A 20,042-nucleotide genomic window follows, 5' to 3' on the forward strand; every position below is an offset into this window, starting at 1 on the left:
ACGATAACGATACGATATTATAGCAGTATTTTTTTTAACAATCTTGAATGAGGAACATATGACTGGAAAAAAAGTGTCTTTTATTTGAAAGACACAAAATACAAAAAAATACTGTACGTTTGCCCTATGGTTACTGTTTGTAATGCTTTATAACTGTTTAAGTTTTAAAGAGAAAGCCAGGCCAACCATTTTCCACAAACTGAACTAAAAGTAAATGTCAGGTTTGCATTATGCATCTTCAGTTTCATACAAGTACAAATATTTTGCCACAAACTGAATAGTTTCTCTCATGTATGATTTGACTTTTTTCTTTTCCAGAAATGTAAGAACTAAAATTAAATAAATAAATAAAAGTAAATAAATACATACAATTTTACATCATAAAAAATATTGATTCATGCTCAACTTATAAGTGTAAGAGGAGATTTATTTTTGTTAAGAAGGTATTCTGTTGTGAATCAGCGACTATAATGACACTAGTCAGTTTATCTGTAGTGATTAGTCTGTTTTAGATTGGGATACAGCACTAGCTGCTGTGTTGATGTTCTAAAATCCTACACTGTTGAGCGGACATTAAAGTACACTCGAACTCGGAAGAAGTTGCCCCTGTGTTTATCCTACTAAAAAGGTTTAATTTAATAGGGTCAGGCTTAACTCTACACCAGCCTTACATAAGTAAAAGTTCAGAGCTTAAAACCCCCGTGATCCGGACCACAAAACGGTACTAGTTTCTTCTGAGCGGAGTAAGATTTTGGTCCACGGGTCGAGGCGCGGTCGGATGCGCGTTTCTAGTCAACACAATAGATTAATATTAATAACCCAATATTGCGATACAGTTTGTCACCTCCACGACATGTTTCGTGACGTTTTTGTATCGCGAAATTTCGTGGCACGATATGTTGTTACACCCCTCATTCTACATTAGACATGAAACCAACCTTGCATGGATTGAATGAGGCTCTTGACGGTGTCTGGCCGGACGCTGAGAGCAGCACACTTCTCCATCAGGACCGGGGGAATGTGGTTGTAGATGTCCAGGTTGTCCACAGACTCTGGGTCCAAACCTAGAGAGTCCATGAACTGTCTGCAGGAAGAGGTGACACCAGCCAAGGGACAATTGAAAAAGTCTCTTCCTTTTCGGTCCTGATTTTTTTATTTTCTAGGTGTGAACTTCTACTTTGGACAGATAAGAGTTTGAACACCTTAACCCTTGTACTGTCTTTGGGTCAAAATGACCCAATTCTTCTATCCTTCTTTCCTCCTGCCATGCTCTCTCCTTCCTTCTTCCTTTCCTCTTTTCCTCCTTTTTTCCCCCTTCTTTACTCCTTTTTCTTCCTACCTTCCTTCCGTCATTCGTTCCTTTATTACCTTCTTTGCTTTTCCTTCCTTCTTTCCTTATTTTCTCCATTCCTTCCTTTTTCCCTCCCTTCTTTCTTTCCTTTTCTCCATTCCTTCCTTCTTTCTTCCCTTTTCTCATTCCTTCCTCCCTCCCTTCTTTCCTTTTCTCCCTTCTTTCCTTCCTTTCACCTTTTCTCCCTTCCTTACTCCTTTTCTTCCTTCCTTACTCCTTTTCTTCCTTCTTTCCTTCCTTCCTTCCATCGTTTCTCCCTTCCTTACTCCCTTTCCTACTTCCTTCCTTCTTTTCTCCTTTCTTCCTTACTTCCATCTTTTCTCCCTTCCTTCCTTCCATCTTTTCTCACTTCCTCCCTTCCATCTTTTCTCCCTTTCCTACTTCCTTCCTTCCTTCTTTTCTCCTTTCTTCCTTCTTTCCTTCTTTTCTCCCTTAACCCTCCCTTGACCCGAAGACAGCACAAGGGTTAAATATTCAGTTCGGGGTAAATTGATAACTGAAAGAATAGCATGGATTGGCACACCCACAAATAAACAACTCACTCTAGGGTTTCGTTCTTGCCGTCGATCTTGGCCATGACATCCCTCAGCAGTTTGGCTTTCTCCTCACTGAAATAATACCAGACATTACAGTACACGTGACTAAACTGTCTCGCGGCGTGAACCGATAAACACCTGCTAACAGAGCCTACCTGTACAGGGACGAGGCCTCGTGAGCAGCCATGGGCACCAGTTTGGCAAACAGGTCCGGTCCAGTGACACTGGGGTCGGTAGGATTCACTGGCAGAGCTTTAACCAGCGGCGCTCCTACAAAAGGCAAAAAGTTGTTTTATTAAAAGCAACAACGCGTGAGCTTAATTGCTTAATTTAAACAAAATATTGGAAGTTAGACAGCTCAGCCTCTGTAATCATTATTAGTCATTATCATTATAGTATTTATATAGTGCCGCTAGAGCCAAATTGGTTTTGCTTTTGTAAGTAAATTAATTCAAAGCGCTCATTAAACTGTGAAACTTTCTATAATTTGTTAATTAAAAAAAAAAGAAAGAAAGAAAGAAAAAGGGGTGATTACAGATTACAACCAAGATGGAGAGGAAACAGTTTGACCAAGTTAGAGACAGCAGAACATATTCCTACCACTGTACCTGTACTCATCCAGGAAAACGCACCTGTATGCAAAGCCAGCTTTGCATACAGGTGCGTTTGAGATTCAAAGCCGGCTTTGCATGCACACCATAACCGACTGAATGCAGGAACAAGCGGAAACTTTCTGTTACCTTTGACTGATGCTAAAGTCTCAAGGGAGGGAACCGTCTCGTGATAGATGAAGTCGTTGTCCTTTTTGGCCGAATTAAACCTTCAGATTCAAAGAAACCGTTATCACATAAATGTTCTTGTTCCATAAGAAGTAAGATTCTACTAAAACAATGTGAATATGTCATAAATATAGGATTCGTTGCTCACTTTCCCCCAATTACATCCATGGTGAATCTCAGGGCCTCTTGCACGCTATCAGGTTGACCCTGGTTGGATCAGGACAAAACAAAGGACAGTTTAACCCTTGTGCTGTCTTCGGGTCAAAATGACCTCATTCTCCTATACTTCTTTCCTCCTGCTTCTTCCCTCCCTTCCTTTCTTCCTTCCTTCCTTCTTTTCTCCCTTCCTTCCTTCCTTCTTTCCTCTTGCTTCTTCCTTCCTTCCTTCTTTTCTCCCTTCTTTCCTTGTTTTCTCCCTTCCTTCCTTCCATCCTGCCTTCTTTTTTCCCTTCCTTCCTTCTTTCCTTGTTTTCTCCCTTCCTTCCTTTCTTCTTTCTTTCTTTTTTCCCTTCCTTCCTTCTTGCCTCCTGCTCTCTCCTTCCTTCTTCCCTTCCTCTTTTCTCCCTTCCTTCCTTCCTTCCTTGTTTTGTCCCTTCCTTCTTTCCTCCCTCCCTCCCTCCCTCCCTCCCTCCCTCCCTCCCTCCCTTCCTTCCTTCCTTCCTTCCTTCCTTCCTTCCTTCCTTCCTTCCTTCCTCCCTCCCTTCCTTGTTTTCTCCATTCCTTCCTTCCTTCCTTCCTTCCTTCCTTCCTTCCTTCCTTCCTTCCTTCCTTCCTTCCTTCCTTCCTTCCTTCCTTCCTTCCTTCCTTCCTTCCTTCCTTCCTTCCTTCCTTCCTTCCTTCCTTCCTTCCTTCCTTCCTTCCTTCCTTCCTTCCTTCCTTCCTTCCTCCCTTGTTTTCTCCCTTCCTTCCTTCCTTGTTTTCTCCCTTCCTCCCTTCCTTGTTTTCTCCCTTCCTCCCTTCCTCCCTTCCTTCTTTTCTCTCTTCCTTCCTTCCTTCCTCCCTTCCTTCCTTCCTTCCTTCTTTTCATTTTTCCTTCCTCCCTCCCTCCCTCCCTCCCTTCCTTCCTTCCTTCCTTCCTTCCTTCCTTCCTCCCTCCCTCCCTCCCTCCCTCCCTCCCTTCCTTGTTTTCTCCATTCCTTCCTTCCTTCCTTCCTTCCTTCCTTCCTTCCTTCCTTCCTTCCTTCCTTCCTTCCTTCCTTCCTTCCTTCCTTCCTTCCTTCCTTCCTTCCTTCCTTCCTTCCTTGTTTTCTCCCTTCCTTCCTTGTTTTCTCCCTTCCTTCCTTCCTTGTTTTCTCCCTTCCTCCCTTCCTTCTTTTCTCTCTTCCTTCCTTCCTTCCTCCCTTCCTTCCTTCCTTCTTTTCATTTTTCCTCCCTCCCTCCCTCCCTCCCTCCCTCCCTCCCTCCCTCCCTCCCTCCCTCCCTCCCTCCCTTCCTTCCTTCCTTCCTTCCTTCCTTCCTTCCTTCCTTCCTTCCTTCCTTCCTTCCTTCCTTCCTTCCTTCCTTCCTTCCTTCCTTCCTTCCTTCCTTCCTTCCTTCCTTCCTTCCTTCCTTCCTTCCTTCCTTCCTTCCTTCCTTCCTTCCTTCCTTCCTTCCTTCCTTCCTTCCTTCCTTCCTTCCTTCCTTCCTTCCTTCCTTCCTTCACCCGAAGACAGCACAAGGGTTAAACAAAACAAAGGAAACAAACTTCAAATCACCCATGATGACCGTATAGAAAGAGCATTTTTACCTTCGCTAGCTTGATTGCTTCACTGAGTTTGTCCAGGGAGCTCTGCAGGTACGCCAACTGTGGAAGGCAGATCATTTCAGTGATGCAGCTGATGAAAGAGACACGAGGCCTCAGCTCCAGAGCTCTTAACGGCCTCGTGGGGATAGAACGTTACCTGGAGTGCTTTGATTCTTATTTCTCTTTGGTTCGTTGACGTAGTTGTGACATTGTTTTTTTGTGATGTTATTTACAGTGAGAACAGCAAAACCTTTATGAAATCAGTGAAGTACTAGAATAGAGCAGAGCTACGTAGAGCATACCGCAGGCTTAACAAGTCCTCACAGATTCAAGGACTGTTTACTCCTGTCAGCAACAATCCATCAAATTCTGACTGCACTGATCAGATCAACAACACTGACAGGTGACGGGGAAAAAGAACAAACAAATACCCGTTCTCCGTACTTCTGCTGCTCCTCTGCTTGTTTGCCCATATGAAGCTGTTGAGGACAAAGAAACAAACACAAGACTGAAGCAAAGGGCTAAGATGATCATGTATGACGTTTATAACTGTCCCGCTTTACATACTTACATGTGCGATAGAAGCAAAGTAATAAATCTTCATCTGAACCAGTTTTTTCCAGTCTTTCTGGATCTTTCCCAGCATGGAGGCTGTTTCAGAATTCTCCAGAGCTCTGCAGGCATCTTTGTAGTAATCTACCACCTGCAGGAAACGAACCACACTGTTAACACTGATTTGTTTTTATTATTTTTGATTACTAGGATTAACTTTAATAAGTAATATAAAACTACTAAAAGGCTACCTGGGCACTGATGCGCGCAACCAGAAAGCTCTTCCTGTTGTCCAACATGGACTTCTCCAGAAGACACTCCTGAGCCTGGCCCTGAAAGATAGAAGGTGACGAAAAGGTTTTTGAGTGCGTGTGCATCTTTAACATTAAAAAATAACCCATATTTGACAGGAGCCCCTGCCCCCCCACCAAATAAAGGCTATTTTGTGTAACGTGGGTGTTTGCATCCTCCATGTAAAAGCCCTTGTGGTGGGTACATAAAAAAATATTAATGCAATAAATAATAACCAAGCAATTTTTGGCAATGGAGATTGTTAACAGAGTTGATTTGTTTCACGCAGACTTTTCTCTAAATGATTACAATAGAAACATGTGGAGAAAAAAAATACTAAATTCTTGAGCGTGCAAATGAAACCAATAAACAATAATAAAAAAAATGTTTTACACCACCACCAAGAAATGTCACTTTCATTTTCTCTCTTTCTATTCTTATGTAAAAATGGCTTTGCGGGAAACGGATAAGGAAGCAAAACTTTTACTAACAAATAAATAAAATTTGGCATTGGTCAGTCCTGCCACTGAGACTGAGCAGAGGAAGTTCTTTTCAGCGTGATACCAGAACACTTCAGAATGCAAAACTGAATTTGGGAGCAACTAAAGACCACAAGTTATCCAAGTGTCACGTCCATGTTTGGAAAATCATCCGGGAAAGCTGCCATGAAGACAGTTAGGGGCCTGAAGACAGCAAAAATTGGGGGGGGATGATTATACTATATAGAAATGCCCCCAAAAAAAGGGATATACATTTTTAGACTACAAATGGCACTAAAAGTAAGTTTTATTTCAATTAAAAACATCTCAATTTGCTTGAAACTTTAATGATTTTATTTTTTTCTAATTGCAGTTAATAGACGCTAGGCAGGAAAACAGTAAAATAAAAAAGCTTTTGAAATCCCCCTGGTGCTGTGGCAGCCGAGTTCCCAGCCCTGGTGTGCACGTGTGTGACCTACCAGCATGAGGTTGATGTTGAGGTTAAGAATCTGGTGGCTCATGTCTACGCTGAAGTTGTGGCTGAAATGGTCCCTCAGGTAGGAGAAAGCCCCTGCCGAGCACTGGAAGTGTGTGCACGACACCTTCATCCCCTGGAAACAGAGCAGAGTCAGCGGGACGGTGTGCAAACACGTGAACTATTCCTCTGCCGGAGCGTGCGTTCGTGCCGTTACCTCCTCAGACACCCTGTTGTCCATGGCTCCCAGCATGGAGTGCAGGGCCCCTGCAGAGCATCAACACATACGTTTGAAGAGATCCTAACATAACAGGAAGTCCCTGTTCTCTCTGCTTCTCATTACATCTCTGCAGTTTGGTGTAATATGATAATGCACAGTACAGGAAGTAGACTGCTGTAGGACAGGTTTATCATTTTAGAGATTACATTGAAATGGTCACAAAAAGAGACCACGTCTGTCCAGTTAGCCTCACTCCATTGGCTCCCTGTAAAACTTAGAATCCAATAACGGGGAGTTTTTTCCTTGTCACTGTTTGGCTTAAGGTTTTTCTCCCACTAGGGGAGTTTTTACCTGCCAGTGTTTATGTAGTAATTGATCGGGGGTCATGTTCTGGGTCTCTGGAAAGCACCTACAGTCATTTTCTGTTGTAATAGATGCTATATAAATAAAACTGAATTGAATTGTTGTCTTTACTGCTCTTTTAATTTACAATAGAGTATAATGATAAACAGCATCAGGTCGGTGATGGATCAGTAGCCTGATCTGACTTCTTAAAAACAAATCAATAACTTTCATTTAAACATGGCAATGAAATCTAGAAATGTAAAATTCATGCTAGAAAAGCACAAGCACAAATATATGAGTGTAGTACAAATATAACATCAAAACATAACCACACTGATCATTTGAAATGTTGGACATCCGTTAAGGTTTAAAACTGCCTCAAGCTGGTTTAAGAAAGAAAAAAAAAAAATGACACTACTGTGTTTGAAATGGTTGAAATATTTGTTTATATTAGTACAAACGTTTGACCCTTCTGTGTTCAGACGCCAGTGTCTGTTTAAGTGTCGTTACTTACCGAGGTTGTAGAGGATGCAGGCCTGCTCATAGCTGATATCATCATGGGTGACTGTTTTTCCAGAGAAAATTTCGGTCCTGATCAAAATTTAGAGGAGTTTATTAATAAAAGGAATATCCGCTGTGTAAACAGTATCATTTATCTGATTTTTTTTTAAGAAATAAAGCTTAATGAAGCACTGAACACTGGTGTTCAAGCTAACTTTCTTTCAACAGAGAGCACTTACTAAATGTGTGAGAAAAATATCACTGAAAGGTTTTTTAAAAGATGCTTAACAGAAGATTATTTAAGAAAATAAAAGGTGCAGTGTTTTGCCAATTCTATGACAATCCAATCAGAACAAACATGTCACATAATCCAATATGTTGCAATGCATCTATGAAATTAACTTCAACAGAGACTGTACAATACACTGTTTTGTCAATGGACGCTGGAAATTAACAAGTCAAGTAATAATCAGGCAATGTTTTCTAACACTAATAAACTATTAGTGTTAGAAAAGGCACCAACAACTAAAGCGGCAGATTTGCTTCTGTGTATTTCCGTGTGTTATTACCATGAGATTGGCACTGCGGCCTCCTGGCCTGCTCCCATGGGAACTCTGCTCTGGAGGTAATGCAGCTGTCCGAAGTATTTCCTCAGAGTGCTGCATCCCTCGAAATCTCTCGTAACATTCACTGCGCCCTGGAAAGCAGAAACAATGGCTTTTTGTTGCACAGCATCAGCTGTCCTTGAACTTTACAAAAAGACCATCTCAGCAGAGACACGTGTGCAACCGATCTGCAGGATCCATGCAAGCTAAAGACTCTAAAGACTCTCTAATGAGCATTTCTGCATCTAGTTAACTGCTCTGCTCATCAGAATGAGTTAGAAGATTCGTCCAGATCTTTGCATGACTCAGCACTAAGAAAGCTGCATGCACTTATGACAAGATGACCGTGTGATGGCATCTTTTAAGACGTTGTTTTCTTGTATAAAGGGACTGTTGTGTTGGGTGGGATGGGAACGCTTGTGTCCAACTGGACTCTCGGCAGTCTGACCAGCACTTATCCATGCTTTCCCACTTTTAAGTGAATTCTTGCTTGTGTTGTTCTCTCAGATGTAAGTCACTTTTGGATAAAAGCATTTGCTAAATGACAGTAGTATCAGTAGTAGCAAGCCAGCTGATTTGATTAATTTTTCAAAGATTTTCTTCTTTTTTTTTTCACAAGGGTCAATTTTGACTTTGTTTTTAACTTGGCAAGAGCAATAATGGATGACAAGTTAGAAACAAATGAACCTCATGTAAAACTTTAAAGAAAAATGGTGCACAAATGACCAAACAAGGAGCTTTACTTGATTTCATCCCAGAGTTCTGGACTTGATAAACTCTGTCCAGGTGTAAAGGAAAATAAAGATTGAATTTCATCCCAAAATTACCATTTAGCAGGTAAGTTGATGAACGTGAGCAAAAAAAACTCAAAAAGGCTTTAACCAACATGTTTAGACACCATCAACATCTCACCTATCAATTCTCCTAAATGATGAGATAAAAACAAACCAACAGAAAAACGGGCAAAGTAATACAGAATCCCAACGATTCATTTCAGATCCAACATTTCGGCTTGGTTATGTTTGTGGAAGCTTTGAGTTTTGAGTTTAATTTTTCGCTGCTTGTCACAATCGGCCTCATTCCAGATCCTGTCTTCCAGATCCTGGCTAGCTCTTTATGTACACTATGCTTTCAGAATAAACCAGGAACCTTCACGCACATGGTCTGGGAATGCCAACCTGTTGCAAATTTCTGGCAACAGATTGCAACTGCATTATCCTCGATAACAGTACAGAATATTCCAATAAACCCTCAAACACTTATTTTATATAATTTATCAACAATCAATACTTCACTATGTCAAAAACTAAATTTGCTTGCTGGCCTAACAGCAGCAAAAAAGATAATAGCAGTAAGATAGAAACCACCACACACGCTTAACATCTCCCATTGGTATCTGACCTTCCTTGAAATTATCTACCTGGAAATATCTACAGCCCGAATCCATAATGCAAAACAACTAAATATTTTATTTTGGTTTATGGCAGCAGATCAAATTAAGGCCAAACTTGAAAGATGTATTTAAAATTGCCATAGACGACCTTGTTGCAGCTATCCTTGTCCAATTTTTTATATTATTATGTTTTGCCTTTGTTTTATTTTGTCCTTTGTTCTATTATCCTCGTAGTATCTGTTTTTCTTCATTATCTTTTTTTGTTTTTTTTTTCCCATCGAATGCTTAGGTCCAAGGGGTGGGTTTGGAAGGGGCTGAGAATATGTGTTAATGCTTGTTTAACATCATTGTGGATGCCACCGTTGATAAGAAAATCATGAAAAATAAATTAAAACATTTGATCACAAAAGACAGTGAAATAAACTGTCATTCATGCAAATGAACAAACCGCGGAACAATCGCTGCCTTACTGACTTTGTTCAACAAGAGATGGCAAAAAGTTTCAGAAGATACAACAGTAGTTTAAAAAATATATATATATATAAAACACTGCGTTGAATACAATGACAAAATAATTCTGCACTGGTGACGTTTCAAACAGTACTGACCTGCCGGAGACTCTCAAGTTTCTTCAGCTGTTCGTTGTAGTTGTCCGGATTCTCCCCATAGTTTTTCAGGATGAACTAGAGTGAAAGTAACAGTAAGAAGTAAGAAGATGTGCAGCGTTCAAAGACAGACTTACTGTAAATTATTAATTGCAGTGCTTTGGTTTTAGCAACACAGTCAGTTACATTATGTAAAACACGAGGATAGTACTTAAAATAATTCATCCAATGAGTAATAATACTAATCTTTAGTGTTTACCAAAAGCTTCGAGTTCAGACTCTCTTCAAGGCTTTTTCCTAGTGACACTTTGGCAGATTTTCACCATCACAACCATCTTCTATAACAGGGATAAGCAACCCTGGTCCTAGAGAGCAGCGGTCCTGTGTGTTTTAGATGTCTCCTAGCATCAATACCCCTGATTCTAATCAATGCTCGTCATCAGCTTGTCATCAAGTATGTTAATGACACGGCACTTTCTATCAGGGTGTGATGAATAACTGTATGTCTTTATTAATGAAATCATGGTAGCAGGAGGAGTTAATAAGGCTACTGGAAAGACACAACGACACAGCAACAAGACAGACGTCGTCTAGTTTTAACTTCCATGTGTAAAAATGTGCTGAACTATATTCAGAATACCGGGAAAACACTCTGGTAATTTGCAACAATTTCAAAATTAGAATGCGAGTGATATCTTAAAATCTTTAAATGAATTTGAAATCCAACATTAACCCTTGCAAGGCACTAATGCTTGTATCTAAATGAGCCAAGCCGAAGCAAAGGTTCCAGGTTCCCTCAGAGGACTTGCTTAACCATTAACTCCTTGCGAAAGTTCAGATGTATAGCCACCAAGCAGTCAGAGATGTTTGCCATAAATAAACCTCAACCCCTAACTTTAAACTGCTCTTACTTAGTCAATCAAGGATTTGGGAGGCTGGAAAATAGTTCACTTGATGAAGATGATATGGAGGAGTAACATGAGAAGCCTAATGGTCTGGATTTTTAATTCATGTAAACAGACATGTGAGACGTGTCTTTGAGGGCAAAAACAAGCAACAATTAATAACATAATGTATTTTTATGCAAATTTGTGTCCTGTAATTCAACAGGCTAACTGTGCAACCTTTCTCTTTTATCTTCTGTAAATGTGTCTCATAATACATAGTGTTGTCATGGGACTTCTAACAGTCATTTTCAAATCATCCGACCAAAATAACATGAGCTAGCCACAATTATTTAGCAAATTCCTGGAACTGTTTCCATTCCCCACAAAAAAAGAGCTAAACTGGCATAAATTTCCAAGTCCCATGACTATTTCTAACTTATTTTGCACCTTATTTTTCCATTTTGGTTTACTTTCTTCATTTGCTTTCCTCGGGGGAAATCAAAAACCTGCTCTGAGCATTTCAGCGAGCCTTAATTGATATTGAAAGAATCCAGTTACAAAGCCAAAGGGTGGCTGTTAAAGCAGCAAATAACTTTTTATTGCAAGCCACAGTAAACAGCTTGACCATTAAACTTCAATTAACCTTGTTTGATTGTGTAATAACTTGTCATGTCCTCTGATATAATTCAGATGACAACCTGGATCTCTCTTTTAATGACTTTAAACACTCATATTATTAATAAAAACAATTACGACTGGTAACACTGAAAACCCCCCATCATCCAGTTTTCATAATCCTTGAGTCTTTATGTATTCTTGTTAGTAGATATAGTTAATCTATGAGTCATAGATATAGTTATTTCTTTTATGTCTCATATTGATGACTGTGTTAACATGGACTACATACCAAGAAGCCTCATGAAAGTGCTGAAGTTTGGGAGAGGACTTGCTACAAAGCCCAAACACAGACGATCAATACCAGATACAAGTTATTACAATACAAATGGCTTATGCAAATGTATATTACTCCCTCTCTACTTAATCGTTTTGATCCTAATATACCGGACCAATGTGTAAAGTGCAACGTGGAGAGGGGTACATTATGTCACTGCTTATGGCAATGCCCAGAGATCGCAAAGTTTTGGAAAGAAGTACTTGGTATCTTATCCCAGATTATCTCAGAAGATATTCCTATTTGTCCACAATTGTGTATTGTAGGTATATTTCCTAATAACTTCAAAATAAACAGTAAAAAGAAGAGTATGAACCCAGACAAACCAGACATCAAGCAATGGTACAAAGAACTCTCAAATTGTCTTGCATTAGAGAAATTGACATATGCCATGAAAGGGAAATCTGATGACTTTTGAGAAATCTGGGGACAGTTCATGCGTTTTATGAGGAGTAATCCATTGGGACCTGTACTGATGATTGTGTTGAATGATAATGTTGGGAGGATTCTGTTTTGTTTTTTTCTGTGCACCAAACCTCCAGACACAGGGACAGTTTCTTCCCACAGGCGGTTGCTCTGATGATCTCCCACAACTAACAGTCTCAGAGTAACCAATCACGTCCAATAATAATAGCAATAGCAACTGCTGACAATATCAATATCAGTTACATGCTGTAACAAGCACCTTCGGTAATAATCATGTCTGCCTCACTCTGCTGCACCTCTCACTTTTTGTATTTTTTGTATAATTTGTTTTGTATAATTGTAAATAGGTTATTTTATTCAGAGCTGTCTTTTTTTCTCTACCTCAAACTGCCTCACCTTGGATGTTTATCTGTATATATGTCAAGAAATACCACATTTGTTTATTTGTTTATTTACTGCCTAAAGAGCGAAATTACCGGAGTCAAATTTAGAGCTGGGTATCATCACTGACCTCCCGATACGATACGATTCCGATACACTAGGTCCCCAAGACGATACGATTTCCGATACGATACGATATCGATATTTCTGGTTACAATAAGGGAATAACATGATCCTTCCACGTGCCACGTCCGGCCAGAGAAACCCCACCCTGCCTGGTGAAAAGAAGCGGCCTGTTCACTCCTCAAGTAAGGAGGAGACTTGAGCTCAGTGCAGGGCCTCCCGGGGTTGGTAGATGGAGCAATGCCCAGGACTGACTTAGGTAGCAGCACTGGGTGATAAAATGGGGGAAAAAATACTTGGATTTATGTATCGATAATCGTTCCTACACATGCATATCGATAAAATATCGATATATCGATATTTTTAACCCACCCCTAGTCAAATTCCTTGTTGGACAATGTTCGAACCTGGCCAATAAAGATGATTCTGATTTTGTTTTGTGTGTAATGTTTTTTTTATGTTGTTGTTGTTTTTGTCTCTGTATCTTTATGTCTGTTATGCTTGTGTTTTTTCTTTGTTTTTTCTATTTTATTAAACAGATATAACTGTATTGTTGTAATAATTGAAAAAATGTCAATTATGGTCACTACAGTGTTAAAAAAAAGCCTCATGAACAACTACTTTCTTTTGAGTCAAATATAAATTTCTCTTTCCCTGACGCATCTAATATAACAATAAAAGTCAGGAAACAGGAATGCCAGCCGTGTTTAATGTGTGCCTCATGTAAAGTTTTTGTAAACATATTAAGTCCAAAGAAAGAAAAAAAACAAAAGAAGGGAGAAGGAGTAAATAAATAAAAGTAACCTAGAATTTAACTTTTACTTTTTTTAAATTGCATATGTTAATAAGAGCTGCCATTTGTCTATTTACTGTACAGTGACCGAAAATAACCGGAGTCCCTGTCTTGTTTGACCTGACTTAGCCAATAAACCTGATTCTGATTCTGATTAATAACCAATAACAAAAAACAAAGAGGTCAATAATATTCTGATGGTTTTTATAAGATGAGTAAATTTAAAGGAAAAATATGTCTTTGTAACATTGTATTAATTTATTTTCGAGACCTTCTTATTAAAAAACCTGTGTTTAATGCTCTCCTCATGTAAAGTTTGGTCCTGTGTTAAACTGCTCAGGTACATGTGACAATGAGATCACTGTTTTGTTTTCGCTCGATATCCTGACGAGGCCGACAGACTCGCTGTTTCACTTCAACCCTTTTATCTTACACTCCTCTTCACCACGGGCACATTTGAGCAACTTTATCTGAGGGATAATGAGGAAACTTCAGCTTTAAAGCCTAACTATTAGCCTAGATATCGTTAAAGGCGGTGGTCGGGAGAGAGGCGGGTTGCCAGGTCCGGATCTCCGCTAGCGGGTGAAGGGGTTGCCAGATCCGGACTGGCGAGATCAACATTACGGAAATATCTCTCTCTTCCCCACAAACTCGGACTTGGCGTGAAAGGTTATAGCTCCTCACTGGTTTATCCCGCCGTCCATAATCCCATGTGTGTTGACTTTGGACCCTGTTGCTGCTCTAACCCGGCTCACCTGCCTCACGCCCGGGCTGAACTGGAAGTCCCCAGCCTCCTTCAGGTCCAGCCAGATCATCGGCATCCGGGGCACCGCCTCCATCGCGGCCACCTCGTCGCTCGACGCAATGTGAAACTGCGGCGGTTTAAGAAGCCGTGGACGGTAAAAGGTTTCCCCCCGACGGTACTAGCCTTCCTCCAAGCAACTGTGTCATGTATCCATTTACACTTTGACCGGAAGTTGGGAGTGTACGTGACGTAGGCCTCAAATACGTGTCGTGGTGTCTTCTGGGAAATGTAGTTATTGTGATGATCGCTATAACGACGAAGATGATGATGTTTTCTTATAATAAGAAGGTTTTGAAAATAAATCAATAAAATGTTCCGAAGATATTTCTCCTTACTCATCTTATAAAAAAACATCAGAATATAGCTTATATACAGAACTGTCTCAGAAAATTAGAATATTGTGATAAAGTTATTTATTTTCTGTAATGCAATTAAAAAAACAAAAATGTCATACATTCTGGATTCATTACAAATCAACTGAAATATTGCAAGCCTTTTATTATTTTAATATTGCTGATTATGGCTTACAGTTTAAGATTAAGATTCCCAGAATATTCAAATTTTTTGAGATAGGATATTTGAGTTTTCTTAAGCTGTAAGCCATGATCAGCAATATTAAAATAATAAAAAGCTTGCAATATTTCAGTTGATGTGTAATGAATCCAGAATGTATGACATTTTTGTTTTTCTAATTGCATTATAGAAAATAAAGAACTTTATCACAATATTGTAATTTTCTGAGACAGTCCTGTAGCTTCTTCCCCAAAGCTGTGAACTTTCTAAACCAGGGTTTGTCAACCGGTGGTCCGCGGCCCTCTGGTGGTCCGTGGCGGTATTCAAATGATGTCAAATGAGTGAGAGTGAACTTTGTAATATTATAAGCCCTCTTGGCTTCCTATTGTTAATTTTTCATTGACTGTTTTTTGTTGTTTTTTTATAGCAAAAGGTGCAAATAAAAATATACACTGATGTTAACAAATAGCCTATATAGGCCCATACTTTTATTTAAAATGAAGGTGCAAAATAAAACAGACATTCCCAAAAGCAGTGGTCCCCAAGTTGCTTCTTGGTTATAATGCTGGTCCCTGGGACAAAACCAGTCGAAAACCTCTGTTCTAAACCAATAAGCTACCTCATAATGTCCAATATTCTTCATCCATTATGTGCAATATTCTTCCATCAATTCAAGTGCAATATTCTTCCACTCATTCATGTGCATTATTATTCCTTCATTCACTCATTTTCATAGTGTATATATATTTATGTTTCCTGTTTCTCATTTTGTTGTTTACACAGTCTTTGTTTACATAGTCTTTGCATGTGTGCACTTTTACGGAGCTGCTGCCTAATCTCATTGTACCAGTATAATGATAATAAAGGCTTTCTATTCTTTTTTTTCTATTCTAATATTATTGACCTCTTTTTTTGTTATTGGTTATTAATCAGAATCAGAATCAGGTTTATTGGCCAAGTCAGGTCAAACAAGACGGGGGAATTTGACTCGGTTATTTTTGCTCACTGTACAGTAAATAGACAAATGACAGCTCTTATTAACATATATACAATTTAAAAAAAAAAGTGGCCTCAAAAACATGTTGTGGTGTTTTCTGGGAAATGTAGTTATTGTGATGATCGTTATAATGACAAAGATGATTATGTTTTTTTATAATAAGAAGGTCTAAAATGTTACAAAGACATTTCTCCTTACTCATCTTATAAAAACCATCAGAATATTATTGACCTCTTTGTTTTTGTTATCGGTTATTAATCAGAAACAGAATCAGAATCAGGTTTATTGGCTAAGTCAGGTCAAACAAGACAGGGACTCCGGTTATTTTCGCTCACTGTACAGTAAATAGACAAATGACAGCTCTTATCTAACATACTTAATTAAAAAAAAGTGAAAGGTGCAGCAGTATGAGGTAGACATGGTTATTGAAAGGTGCATTGTTACAGCATATTGTGGTTATTATTATTGCACAGTGATTGATTACTCTGAGACTATGAGCGATGAGAGTTCATCAGAGCAACAGCTTGGGGGAAGAAACTGTCTCTGTGTCTGGAGGTTTTGGCGTTCAGAGCTCTATAGCGCCGTCCAGAGGGGAGGAGTTCAGACAGACTGTCCTGGGTGTGAGGGGTCTGCAGAGATGTTACCTGCCTAATTAAGTAATTAAACATAAATTATAAGCTAATATGTGGAACGATTATTGATCATCTCAGTGGTTAAATAGACGAATATTCACGTAAATGTCAAAATTGTAAAATTCAAGTGATTCAGAAATATTTTGGAGACTGGCTCTTTTTTATTGACAAAATAATACAGAGACAAACCCTTTACTTGGACAATAAAATTATGAAAGATAAAAATCATTACCACTCTATAACTGTAGTTAAAAAAGGTATTTTTTAATACAATAGCTTAAACTATATGTTTTAAGTAAAAAAAAAAAAAAAGCTAAATCAATTTACTATATATCATCTTTGAAAGAAGAAACATAGCTTCAGTGTTACTATAGTTTAACAGTTTGAATTAGGCTATTAAAGATTTTAAAATCTTGTTTGATAAAGGACAGCATACCCCCAACTTTCAACAAAAACATGTTTCAATGTACCTCATCAATATCCATCCACACCTTTCCATGATTGGGGTTCAGAGGAGATGGTTCGTCATCCTGGCTAGTTTTGCTTCATCTCTGTCTGCAGATGTCAGTGCTGCACTGGTGTCTCGGTGATTGCTGGAGGTGGTATAGACCAGACACAGTATCTGAAACCTCATGGATCATTCCCCTCAGACAGGATCAGGCTGTTATGGTTAGTAATCTTCAAGCTAATCCATAATAGGATTAGAGTAAAAGCTCATTTGTTGCCATGAAACAGCAATTGTCATTTCTTTAGACATCTTGGATATTGTCAGCAACGCAAAGGCAGCGTGAAAAACCTGCTGAAGGGTGTTAGAGTTATATGGTATAGTGTTCTCCTTACATGTTACTTTATTTGACCTTATTTCTTCAGCTCAGCACAAAGAATGTTCTTTTACTTCAGCAGGTTTTTCACACTGCCTTTGTGTTGCTGACAAGATGTCATTGGTGGGAGTCTTTCTGGGTGGAGATTGTGTGTTGTCTCCCTGCTCGTGTGGGCCCTCTCTGGGTACCCCAGCTTTCTCCCGCAGTCCAACAATATGTATGTCGAGGTTGATTGACGGTTCTAAATTGCCCGCCTGAAATCAGGCCAAATTGATGTGTGGGCTGTGATCCACTGTGGCTGATCCACTGTGGATTAAGCTTATTAAGATAATGGTTGATGATGAGATATATATATATATATATATATATATATATATATATATATATATATATATATATATATATATATATATACTGTACATATGTGTATATAGATATATAGATAGATATTGATATTGCTGGTTTTCTTTATTTCAGTTTCCCATTTACAGTGTATACGGTACACACACACACACACACACACACACACACACACACACACACACACACACACACACACACACACACACACACACACACACACACACACACACACACACACACACGCACACAAATTCATATTTACATCTGCTGTCTTAACTGACAGGTTTCGGTGAATTTATCCCACATTGACATGATATCCATATTTTAAAATAAGAGGAAATTTAGAAGCACTCCCCTTTTATTTATTTATTTTTTAAATAGCCACATCCAGTTCATTTAGATTTATGAATTCAAAAGTAACCAGCAATTAAGTGGCACACATTTTTCAACCTTTTTGCAAAGTAAAACTGACACTGTGAATAAAAGTAATGATAATTTACATTTTTATTACTTTGGAGTGCCAACAGAGGTTGATATGCTGTCCTGCTGGCAGCAGTGTGTGACAGAACCGCAAACACCCAAATCTGTGACGAACTGCTACATCTTCTGTACTGCTTCAAGTAATGAAAGAAGTTTGTCTCGATCTGCCGTTTGGACTCGTAGATAATCCCATGACGTGAGCAAAATAAGATCAGATTTAGAGAGGTGGAGAGTGGTGGGTGTTATTTTTGTAAGACAACTGAAATTACTGCCGAAAATTCCCCAAATTCCTTTAGATTGTGTTTGCGGATTGATTGCTGGCTGGCAGGCAGGATGGGTGGCTGGATGGATGGACTGAGATAAAAGAGGCCAGCTATTTTATAACTTTCTGAATCAATAACTCATAAGCGAAATGTTCGTCAAGTGAAAAAATCAAGTCATGAGACGACACTGCTGTCTTTCAAATCAAGAGGTCTCCAGGTAGTTTGTGGAAAATTTACTTCACATGATTCTTGGAAATTTTTATTGAGGAAAACTGTGGGAAAATACTACACAATGTTCCCATTGTGCAAACAAGATCATGACTAAAACAAAGATGGTGTAGGATAAATCCCATTTCTCTTTCGCTTTTTTTGACTTTCCTTCAGGGAGGTTCTGTCATTCATGAGAGACAGTGCGGAGTCGCTACTCGTCCAAATGAAGAAGAGCCAGTTGAGGTGACACCTCCCTGAAGAGGTGTGTCACATGTGTCTAACTGAAAAGAGGGCAGACCTAAGATAGATAGAGATTATATCTCTAGCTAGCTTGAAAATGGATTGATATGCCACATGGAAGGACTAGAGGAGGTTGATGGGGAGAGGGAGGTCTGGGCCTCCCTGCTTCGGCTGCTGCCCTCCCAACTTCAAGTTATTCAACTTAAAAACTCAGACAGTACAACCTTGTATCTGACTGGATCAGCCTAAGTCTGAAAATGTTCTTATTATCATTTTAAAGAACTTTCATGCATGTATATTTATGGTTAGTACCCAAATTGGGCAAAACCTTTTAAAATCTTTATATATATATATATATATATATATATTGCAGCTTTATATGCATTTTGATCTTGCAGCAGATGTTAGTTTTTTTGTGTGTACGTGTGAAAAACAGTGAACACATCCTTCACCAGTCTTCTTTGACGGTCTGATCAAGCATATTTTATGAACAGATTAATTCTTGATTTGTCAGGGGACTAAAATCAACAACATGAATCATGAAAGTAGAAGACGGATAGAGAGACAGTGATGGGTGCAGTGTGTGTAGTGTGATGATTAATGCAGTGTTTTTTGGGTGTGTTGTGGTGCATGTAAAATGGTGTCCGGTGGATCGTGTTGCAATAAAAGGAAAGACATGCAAATTAGACAAATATACACCAACAGAAAAGGAGAGGACCACTTCCTATGCAGTTGTGTCATTTGTGTGTGTATACCTTAAAGGTGACCTATTATGAAAAACACGTTTTTTCTTGTTTTAACATATATAAAGTGGTCTCCCCTCACCCTGCCAGCACAGGGGAGACAAAATACCATGAATTTCTGCAAGGTCTCTGACCCCCGCCGGACAGAGTCTTCCAGTGTCACGTGGTTTTTTTTGAGCCGATTAGAATCTGCTCCCGTCGTGACGTCACGACGGGAGCAGATTTCCATAGGTTCAGCCTCCGCTGCTGAAACCACGCCCACAACCAGCTCTCTACGCTGCTGGAGCGGTCCATCCTTGAGCCAGTCGGACGCGGCGCCGCTGCTGTCCTGCTGGCAGCAGTGTGTGACAGAACCGCAAACACCCAAATCTGTGACGAACTGCTACATCTTCTGTACTGCTTCATCTAATGAAAGAAGTTTGTCTCGATCTGCCGTTTGGACTCGTAGATAATCCCATGACGTGAGCAAAATAAGATCAGATTTAGAGAGGTGGAGAGTGGTGGGTGTTATTTTTGTAAGACAACTGAAATTACTGCCGAAAATTCCCCAAATTCCTT

The 20,042-nt window shown here is 39.3% G+C and overlaps 1 protein-coding gene across 1 annotated transcript in view; it reads right to left on the minus strand.

Annotated features, from left to right (window-relative positions):
• The window catches only part of ptpn23a (protein tyrosine phosphatase, non-receptor type 23, a), a 29,241-nt gene extending 14,854 nt beyond the window's left edge, over positions 1-14,387 (minus strand). Inside the window, exons 1-15 of the mRNA XM_061717547.1 lie at positions 14,173-14,387; positions 9,859-9,933; positions 7,822-7,949; positions 7,266-7,342; positions 6,404-6,453; positions 6,191-6,322; positions 5,193-5,273; positions 4,961-5,092; positions 4,821-4,868; positions 4,393-4,449; positions 2,815-2,873; positions 2,628-2,707; positions 2,043-2,157; positions 1,894-1,959; positions 939-1,084 (exon numbers count right to left, since the gene is read on the minus strand). Of these exons, the coding sequence (XP_061573531.1) occupies positions 939-1,084; positions 1,894-1,959; positions 2,043-2,157; positions 2,628-2,707; positions 2,815-2,873; positions 4,393-4,449; positions 4,821-4,868; positions 4,961-5,092; positions 5,193-5,273; positions 6,191-6,322; positions 6,404-6,453; positions 7,266-7,342; positions 7,822-7,949; positions 9,859-9,933; positions 14,173-14,256 (1,330 nt within the window). The 5' untranslated portion in view covers positions 14,257-14,387. The remainder of the gene's footprint in view (positions 1-938; positions 1,085-1,893; positions 1,960-2,042; positions 2,158-2,627; positions 2,708-2,814; positions 2,874-4,392; positions 4,450-4,820; positions 4,869-4,960; positions 5,093-5,192; positions 5,274-6,190; positions 6,323-6,403; positions 6,454-7,265; positions 7,343-7,821; positions 7,950-9,858; positions 9,934-14,172) is intronic.
• Positions 14,388-20,042: the final 5,655 nt, after the last annotated feature.

This window comes from Cololabis saira, chromosome 3 (genome assembly GCF_033807715.1).
Source record: "Cololabis saira isolate AMF1-May2022 chromosome 3, fColSai1.1, whole genome shotgun sequence".
In the NCBI taxonomy this organism is placed as follows: Eukaryota; Metazoa; Chordata; class Actinopteri; order Beloniformes; family Belonidae; genus Cololabis; species Cololabis saira.